The 10,000-nt window shown below is 42.2% G+C and overlaps 2 protein-coding genes across 2 annotated transcripts in view; one reads left to right on the top strand and one right to left on the bottom strand.

Moving 5' to 3' along the window:
• The window catches only part of LOC113807718 (juvenile hormone esterase), a 16,211-nt gene extending 14,466 nt beyond the window's left edge, over positions 1–1,745 (bottom strand). Inside the window, exon 1 of the mRNA XM_070132873.1 lies at positions 1,714–1,745. The gene's annotated coding sequence lies outside the window, so the exon portion shown is untranslated. The remainder of the gene's footprint in view (positions 1–1,713) is intronic.
• A 753-nt stretch (positions 1,746–2,498) lies between these two features.
• LOC113807715 (juvenile hormone esterase) overlaps positions 2,499–10,000 on the top strand; it is a 15,193-nt gene continuing 7,691 nt past the window's right edge. The window contains exons 1-6 of the mRNA XM_070132870.1: positions 2,499–2,640; positions 7,587–7,773; positions 8,006–8,170; positions 8,532–8,679; positions 8,907–9,092; positions 9,928–10,000. The exon at positions 9,928–10,000 is cut by the window's right edge and continues 121 nt beyond it. Coding sequence (XP_069988971.1) covers positions 7,588–7,773; positions 8,006–8,170; positions 8,532–8,679; positions 8,907–9,092; positions 9,928–10,000 — 758 coding nt within the window. The 5' untranslated portion in view covers positions 2,499–2,640; position 7,587. The remainder of the gene's footprint in view (positions 2,641–7,586; positions 7,774–8,005; positions 8,171–8,531; positions 8,680–8,906; positions 9,093–9,927) is intronic.

The raw sequence follows: 10,000 nt of genomic DNA, 5'->3' as shown, positions 1-10,000 counted from the left end.
GAGGGGGGGGGAAGAGGGAGAGAAAGATGAAAAAGCGAGTCAGATGCAGCCAAGACAGACAGAATCAGAGTCAAAGACAGACAGACAAATAGGAAAGACAAGCAGACAGAGACAAAACGAAAGAGAGAGAGAAGGAGAGAGAGCTAAACAGACCTCCCTTGAAATTCGAAAATTAAAAAATCGAAACATGACGGGATAAAACACGAGAATGTCTGTTTATAAATCTGCCCAGTCTGTTGGATATTTTTTTTTTTATCTCATTTCTAGCGACGGGAAAGCCACGTTTTCACGCCACTGACGATTGCACGATAAATGTGGCCTTTATCATTACTATCGTTCCCTTCAAATCGTTTGTTCTTTGGTTATGCTTAGTGGCAACCCCATCACTCTCTCCCTTCAGAAAATATTGATAAATAAACATGATAATGACGATGATAATAATAAAAATCATCGTTAATAATCAGCATCATTAGCACTGGTGAATGCGTAGAAGTTATACTATTATGTACATAGCTCTTTATGATTATTCGTGTCGTTTTGTTGATCATAGTGTCACCTCTCCTGTCATGATCAGCAATATCGTTATTGCCTCTGACATTTAACTATGCCTGTATTGATCAATCTCTTATTATCAACGTTATCGGTTTTGTTGTTGTCACTGCCATTCTTCTTATAGTTTTGGTTATTATCAATAGAATCGGGATTATTACAACTACTGCTGTTATTACTGTCATTATCATTATCATTATTTCAGTTATTATTATCAGTGTTAACATTTGTTATTATTATGATTATTATTTTCATCATTATCACCATTGTTGTTACTATTACAATTGTTACTTGCATTAATATTATTTTGTCACCATTATCATTATAAATATTGTTATCATTTTTATTATTTTTACTCTTATCATCATCATTATCATTACTATTTCTATTGTTATAATTATCATTTCATTTTTTACTTTTATCATCATTATCATCAACACCATTATCACTGATCTAATTATCATCACTACTACTATTATTATGCTATTTTTTCATAGGCAGTAATGCTAATCACACTAACTACGGCTTAGTTTCTAGTTTCTAGTTTCTAATTTTATCGTTCATGAAGTTTATCATGAAATTCGTGTTGCAGTTGGATGAAAAACTTGGTTCATCTCTATTGCAAAAATAACAGTAATGATAATAATATCAGTGATAATAATAATAATATCATTGGTGATAATGATAATGATAATAATAGTAATAATAATAATAATAATGATAATAATGATAATAATAATAATAATAATAATAATAATAATAATAATAATAATAATAATAATAATAATAATAATAATAATAATAATAATGATAATAATAAAAATTATAATAACAATAAAAGTAATAGTAATAATAACAAAATAATAATGATAATAATAACAGTAACAATAATGATAATAATAGTAATAATAACAATAAACAATAATGATAATAATAACAGTAACAATAATGATAATAATAATATAAATAATAATAATAAATAATAAAAACATGTTCAAATAAATATAACCTACTACCCCTACTGACTACTCCACAGGCACCGAACCTGCAATGACAACGAACGACCAAAAAAAAAATATAACAATAACAAAAATAACAACGACAGCAACCAAACACGAGGACGAATTATCCAAAAAAAAATCTGTCTTGGGCTGACCAACGTACCTGACTCCCTCACTCCACGCTCACCGGCTGTGCATTGAGCCCCGCCGCCGCCCTCGTGCCCGCGCAATGCCAAGCGTCGCCTGTGCTGCATGAGGGGCTGCAAACAAACCCTGCAGAATGCCCCTCCAGAAGGTCCTTCGTGACAGCGGGGGGTGGAGGGTGTGTGACAGACAGACAGAGAGAAAGAGAGAGGGAGGGAAAGAGAGAGAGAGAGAGAGACAAGGAGAGAGAGAGAGAGAGAGACAGGGAGAGAGAGAGAGAGGGAGAGAGAGAGAGGGGGGGGAGAGAGAGAGAGAGAGAGAGAGAGAGATAGAGATAGATAGATAGATAGAGAGAGAGAGAGAGAGAGAGAGAGAGAGAGGGGGGGGGTGAGAGAAAGCGTGTGTGTGTGTGAGAGAGAGAAAGAGCACTCATACAGTGTGCGTGTGTGTACGTGGATATATTGATAGATAAATAGATTGCTTGATAGAGTGATAAGTAGATAGTTAGACAGATAGATAAGTGGATACTGTGTATGCGTCCGTGTGTATGTATGTACATATAGAGATAAACAAATAGGGAAAATAGCCGGATAGATACAGAGACATAAATAGATGAATTCGAACCAGAATTCGAAAGAGACGAGAATGAAAACTTGAGCAATTACTTGGAAGTATAAAAGTTGAAACAAGCAAGGTCAGTAAGAAAATGTATGAAAGAAAAACGTACATAAATCGAAAAAAATCAAAACAAATGAAAAAAGCTGAAGTGCCTCATCTAGATTACACACATAAAAAACGAAAGCTGTGTTGCTAGGAGAGAGAAAGAGAGAGAGAGAGAGAGAGAGAGAGACCCCACTGCGAATCTACATTAACACGTCTGGCAGTGACGCTCAGCCTAGAACAGCGAGAGGACGACACTTCTCGCTATCACTGGAAGCCGCTCCAGGTTGGTCGTTCCTCGGCTTTTGAACTATGGCGTGGCTTGTTCTCGGCTTTGGGGCTTCGGTGGGGTTGAATTTGAGGTCGTCTAATTTTTTTTTTCTTTTTTTTTGGGGGGGAGGGGGGTATTCAAATAAGGAGGTTTTTTTCATTTGGTTAAGGCGTTCGTGGGTTGTTAGGTCGTCTGATTTTTTTTCTTTTTTTTTTGGGGGGGGGGCAGGAGGGGGTATTCATATAAGGAGGTTTCGTTATATGGGATTATGGTGTTCGTGGCTTGTTTGTTTTTATTGCTTGCTAATGGGGGGGATCTCTTTACCTTACATTTTACCCCATTAGCTCCCCCTCTTTACCCTTCTCACTACCATACTATTCCTCTGGTGCTCTTCAACCTTTAAGTTTACCTTAATCATTAACTCGATCCTTAACCCTTGACGCTGTTATACCTTACCATAGTGTTAAATGACCTTGATGTCTGCCACGAGTATTTGTTTTACCCTTTAACCACCGTTGTTATGAGGACTGGTACGTAAGCCTTGTCGGTAAATTAGCTTTTAACGGCTTTCTGTGAGATCGTGGCGTAATGAGGAATGGATTTAAGTCCCCATACATTTGGTGCAGATAAAAGTAAGATATACTGGTATAATGTTGCATTTAAACCGGTCCTGGCTTTTAGTTTTCGCTTAAAAGTTTGTTTGTTTTTAGCATCAACGCGGAGGAAAAGATATTCATACATTTCATTTTCGATTTATTCTTTATCTAATGACAGGAGTCTTAGATCCTGTCGTGTATTTTGGCTTCCACAACTTCCACAACTCTCTCTCCTTACCCCTGTCTATCTGTATGTATATATATGTGTTAGTTTATAAATATAAACAAATATGTGTGTGTTTGTGTGTTATTTTATATATCCATGTATGTGCGTATGTTATCCATAGATCAAGGGAAACGACTTTCTTGCTCTTATGTCGAGTACGTCAATATCGAAAAGGATCGGCGTGTGTCTTATTCAGACAAGAACCCGACCAAGCAAAGGAAACACAGGGAGTCAGGGAGGCAATGTAGAAGAGGAGAAATGAGGAGCATGAAGAATTGGTAGAGTTGGGAGCATGGTAGAGATAGCATTAGTTGCTCATGGAGAACATTTTGCTTCACTTTTTACCCTAAAGATATGCTGGAAGATTCTTCTGGGAATGATGTTTTGGGTCATTCGTCGTGGGAGAATATAGTGCACCTGGCTGATGTATAAGCCACTCAAATATTTGAATATAACTAGTTACGATTATAATGATGGGATACTCCGCGCTTTCACAAACATATGTGTGTGTGTGTAGCGACCCCAAGTGATGATATGCAGATGAACCAGACCCAAAGATCTTTAAGTGGAGACAAATATTGTCAGTCTACACATATGAAGGTCTCTCAAGAGGGCGTTTGTCTCGGTCAATTATTCTGCGAATCTTGCTAAAAGTTGGCACGTCTGTGTACGTGTGTGTTTGTTTATTAAGTAATAAGACTGATGCTAAATATGTTCAAGGAGAGGGCAGGCTGCTATGGTGTTTACTTTTGTTGTCATGCTACAAAAATAGCCTTCGTGCATCTCGTTCATATACACTAGTTATGTAAAGGAATAAAAAAATATATTGTCGTTTTTCTTGCACGGTATACACTAGAGTTAATATTTATATCATTTCATGGTAGTGTTCCGATTTCAAAAATGCAACGACTATACTTTATTTACATATGTGTTTAGGAGTACCTAAGTCATAGTATATACTGAAGTGTGCTAAGGTCAAATCTCTCATCTAAAATGGAGGATTTCTACTCCAGTCTATGATATTACTTCAGTTGTAATGTAATTCTCATTATATTTATCGTAGCTGCCAAAGCAGTATAATATTGAAAGGCATAAAAAGAGTCAGTCACAAATTATATGTAAAGAAAGAAATAAAAAATAGCACATTTATATTTTTCCTCGAAATGTACATCCATCTTTACTTTATATTCATAACGGGTACACCTAAAAGTCGCAAGAAAACATATTTTACTGTTGTAAAGTTATCTCCAAAGCCCCGAAGATCTTGATCTCCTTTATCTCTGTTACATAAATGAGATAAGGGTCATCTGAAGATAAGACGCAACAAGAGAGAGGGGGGGAGTGGAGAAAGTGGGAGGGAGGGTATAAGAGATAAGACCTTCTACATTGATACTGGTTGAAAGAAGTGACACGAAACGGCTTACTCTTTATTCTTAAGAGTTACACGAGTAGAAATAAACACGATACGAGACTGGCCAGTGATGGTGGCAGTCGCAGTCGCAAGCCCTGGCGAGGACAGCCGCGCGGAGGTTGAGTGGAGGTCCCCACGGCCCGGAGGTCAGGCCGTCTCTGTGTGACCTGAGGTGGTCACCCATGGGGCGCGTCCTCGACGCAGGAAATGCTAGGTCAAGTCAAGTTGTATGCTTAGCCGGAGGGGGAGTGAGGGAGGAGCCCCCTCCATAATGACTGCCAGATTGGAACAGCATGGAGCTTGCACGATGCAATATGCTAAGCAGTATGCTATGTAATGTGGCATACTATAATCATGCTTACGTGAGCGCCCGTCTGACCCCGCGTGGGTCCCTCACGCGCCCCACGTGGACGCCGCTGCTCGTGCCCGCCTGCATGCGCCCACGCCAAGCGGGCACAAGCGGCGGCGTCCACGGAGCGTATATTTAGAATCGCCCAAGAGGGACCCACGCGGGCACAAGCGGGCATGACGCCCATGCAAGCATGATTATGGTATGTCGTTGGGGGAGGAAGGGGGAGAAGGAGAGAGAGAGAGGCAGAGAAGGAGGGAAGGAAGGAGAAAGAGAGATACAAAGAGAGAGGGGAGGGAGGGAAAGAGAGAGAGAGATACAAAGAGACAGAGAAAGAGGGAGGGAAGGAGAGAAATACAAAGAGAAAGGGAGGAAGGGAAGAAGAGAGAGAGATATAAAGAGACAGAGAAAGAGGGAGAGAGCGGGGGGGGGGGAGGGAAGGAGAGAGAATGATACAAAGAGACAGAGAAAGAGAAAGGTAAGGAGGGATGGAGAGAGAGAAGGAAAGAGAGATGGAGAGAGGTAGGAAATGAGAAAGAGATACAAGGAGAGAGGGTGGACAGGGAGAGAGAGAGAGAGAGAGACAGAGAGAAGGGGGAGGGAATGAGAAAGAGATACAAAGAGAGAGGGTGGAGAGGCAGGGAGAGGGGGGAGAGAGCGAGGAAAGGAAATAAAGACAGATAGGCGAAGAGAGAGAAACAGGGAGAAAAGGAGTAAATGAGTGAGAGAGAGGGGGGGGGGGGGGGAGAAGGGGATAGAAGCAGATAGACGAAGAGATAGACAGAGAGGATAGGAGGGAGAGAGAAAAAGGGGGGGGAGGGATGGGGGGAGGAAATTGAGGCAGATTGACGAAGAGAGAGACACAGAGGAAAACAGTGAGAGATAGATAGATAGAGAGGGAGAGGGGGGAGGAAATAGAGACAGACAGAAGAGAGACAGAGAGGAAAGGAGTATGTGTGTGTGTGTGTGTGTGTGTGTGTGTGTGTGTGTGTGTGTGTGTGTCTGTGTGTGCTTGTGTGTGAGAGCCAGAGAGAGAGAGAGAGAGAGAGTCGTCTGCGTGTGTGTAGATAGCTTGCTAGATGGATAGATGTAGAAGCGCATCTGTGCCTATGAAAGCATACAACCCTACTTGTAGATGTGACTGAGTGCACGCCCGCCCATGTAGACACGAGTCAAAGGTCATGACCGAGGCCGCCGAAGAGGACAGCAGGAGAACGTGGAGGAGGAGGAGGAGGAGAAGGAGAAGGAGAAGGAGAAGGAGGAGGAGGAGGAGAGGAGGCGGAGATAAAGACGGTGCGCTGAGATGCTCCTTATCTGCGCTAGCCTCTCGATTTATCTAAAAGTGCTTACCTCTTTATCTCTGTCATTTTTCTTCCTTGCTTTATCATTTCTCTATCTCTATCGTTTATCTTCATTTCTTTATAATTTCTCTATCTCTATCGTTTATATTCATTTTGTTATCGTTTCTCTATCTCTATCATTTCTCTTCCTTTCTTTATCATTTCTCCCCCAATTTCTACCATTTCTCTATCTCTATAATTTCTCTTCCTTTCTTTATCGTTTCTCTATCTCCATAATTTCTCTTCCTTTTGTAGTGAACCACCTGTTCGGTAGATCACCGGGTGAGCGCACCTTGAGCTGGGGCTGGAAATCTATTTTCAGTGTAAATCACAATTAACGGGATGAACAGAAACACTCGTAGCACTTGCCGGTTTATTGAAATATTTATTAAAAGACTAAAACCAACACAAAAAGCACAATAAAACACGTAAAAAGGCGGGAGGCCACACGTCCAGCCAGCTCCGAGGGTCAAGGTGAACTGCCGAATTTGGCGGTAAGATGGGGTACGTGAAACACCCCCCCAGAGCTGGTGGTTCGTGATTGGCTGAACGTGAAACAGGTGACAAACAAAGTGTATATATAGACATAAAACGCAGTAAAAAGAATAAAAAGAAGTCAGTAAATCAATGCGCAAAGATATAGACATAAAACACGGTAAAAAGATAAAACACGATAAAAAGGATATAAAAATACAAAAAAAAGAAAAATACACAGATAAAAGGCATATAGCTCCCAGCGAAAGGCATAGAAATAATTAAGATAAAAAATAATTAAAATTAACAGGTGAACTTCAGAGTTCACTACACTTTCTTTATCATTTCTCCCCCTAATTTCTGTAATTACTCTATCTCTAGCATTTCTCGCCTTGTATCTATCATTTCTCTCCTTGTCCCTTTAATTTCTCCCCCAATCTCTATCACTTCCCTTCCTTACTTTATCCTTTCTCCAATTATCTCCATCATTTCTCTCCTTGGTAATTTCTCTCCTTCCATTCATATCTATCTTCTTACATATTTTTTCTTCTTTTTTTCTGCACAGAATGGAGATCCTGTACGCCCTCGTGGCTTTGGCAGCGCTGTCAGCAGGTGTCAGCGCCGCCCCCGTGGTGTCGCTGCCCGACGGCCGTGTGTCTGGCGTGAACGAGCGGTCGGCGAAAGGACGGGATTTTTTCGCGTATTACGGCATTCCTTACGCCAAGCCTCCTCTGGACAAGCTCAAGCTCAAGGTACGGGAGGAAGGAAGGAGGGAGAGAGAAAAAAAGAAAAGAAAAGAGGGAGAGGGACGAGAAAAAAAAAAACGTCAGATAATCTACAAATAGATATTGATCATTCACCCTCTGTTCCAGAAGGCGAATCTCTTCCAGCTATTCTTTTGTCCTTTGTGTCCTCACGAAAGACCAAAAAGACCGCATCGACACAGCTTAAGGTCCAATATTATCACTTCTTCCACGCCCTCAGGATCCCGTGCGGGCGGACAAGTGGGTGGGCACGAGGGACGGGTCCAAGATGCCCCCGCCCTGTGTCCAAGTGCCCGTCGACCACGTGCTCCTGGGCCTCCCTATCACGCTCGACGACATTGTGGGAGAAGAGGACTGTCTCTATCTCAACGTCTTCACGCCTAAGGTGGGCTCGGAGGGGGAGGTGCAGGGTGTGTGTGTGTATGTGTTTATGTGTGTGTATTTATGTGTGTGTTTGTGTGTGTGTGTGTTTGTGTGTGTGTGTATTTGTGTGTGTGTGTGTTTATGTGTGTGTGTGTTTATGTGTGTGTTTGTGTGTGTGTGTGTTTATGTGTGTGTGTGTTTATGTGCGTGTTTGTGTGTGTGTGTGTTTGTGTGTGTTTGTGTGTGTGTGTGTTTATGTGTGTGTGTGTGTGTGTGTGTGTTTGTTTGTGTATTTTTTTGTGCTAGTGTGTATGGACTTCAAACTACACATAAAAGGCTTGACTGAAGGAAGCTCTATTTTGCCCCCGTCCCGTCCTCCGCAGAAGAAGAAACCCGACGAAAAGCTTCCGGTGATGGTGTACATCCACGGCGGCGCCTTCTTCGTCGGCGGCGCCCACGAGTACCTGCCGCACGTCCTCATGAACCACGACATAGTGCTGGTTGTGATCCAATACAGACTGGGAACTCTAGGCAAGTAGCGTCTCCCTGCTGCCTCGCGTGCCTTGGCCTTCCAGAGTCAGAGTCAGAATCAGATTCGTATGAATTATTTGCCAAAACATGTACAGCTATGAATTACATAACGCAAATTATATGTGTGACTGCGCTCCGTCGTGGCCCTGTCAAAACTCAGTGGTTTAAGCGATTTTTTCCAATTTGATAGGATTGATACTAAAGATCGCTTTAATTCCCCTGCGTAGGTTTCATGTCGACGGAGGACATGGTCATGCCTGGCAACTTCGGCATGAAGGACCAGGTCATGGCCCTCCGCTGGGTGCAGGAGAACATCCACAGCTTCGGGGGCGACGCCGACAGGGTCACCATCTTCGGGGAGAGCGCGGGCGGCGCCTCCGTCCACCTCCACGTGCTGTCGCCCATGTCCAAAGGTGGGAGCCCCTTCTGCGAGCGGGGCGCAGGGAAGAGAAAAGCAAATCTAAATGGGTTTACTTTGCAACTGATAGTTTCGTTTAGCAATTGGTTTATCACAAAGTAACAAATAGGATAAGATTCCTGTATTTTTTCGAGGATTTTCCTGTCCATCAAAGTATGTCGTCAGTATGCCCTATTGCGTATGCGCTCTCTGACAAAGGAAGTGTGGGTGGATTGCAGATTCAGAGAGAGGAAGAATAGAAAAAAAATATCCAGTTCATAACCAGATGTAAAGATCGCCGTAAAATTCCACACTGGAACTGAAACTGATATAAAGACCCAGAAAAAGTTTATTAAGATCTGACGATGATATTATATATACAGTCTTAAGGTAATGTTATACGAACAGAAGCACAAACACAGTAACGTGTACACAAAAGTTAAAATTAGAATAGCCACATTGAGAATTGGAAATAATCGTAACGTTTCCAACTCTTCACGAGTTCCTCTTCAGACAAAACTTTACCATTTCGGTTTTGTCTGAAGAGGAACTCGTGAAGAGTTCGAAACGTTACGATGATTTTAAATTCTCATTGTGGCTATTTTCATTTTCGTAATGTCATGTACAGTCTAAGGGTGATATTGTATACACCTTTAATGCCATAAAATACTAAAGATTGGTTGAGTCGAAGTATGCACCAGAAAGAAAGAAGAGGAGAGCGCATCTCCTGCAAAGGCAGACCAACGGACCCAGACTCCTCCTGACCTCCTGACCATCGACTCGACCCTCATCGTCCCTTCTTCCCCGTCCTCATTTCCTCACCCAAATCCTCCGCCTCCTTCTCCCTCCAGGCTTGTTCGCCCGCGCCATCCTGCAGTCGGGGTCGGCTCTCGCTCCGTGGGCAGTGGGCGAGAAGTTCCGCCA

This window comes from Penaeus vannamei, chromosome 18 (assembly GCF_042767895.1).
Source record: "Penaeus vannamei isolate JL-2024 chromosome 18, ASM4276789v1, whole genome shotgun sequence".
NCBI classification, from domain to species: Eukaryota; Metazoa; Arthropoda; class Malacostraca; order Decapoda; family Penaeidae; genus Penaeus; species Penaeus vannamei.
This window is presented reverse-complemented; position numbering and strand designations above follow the sequence as displayed.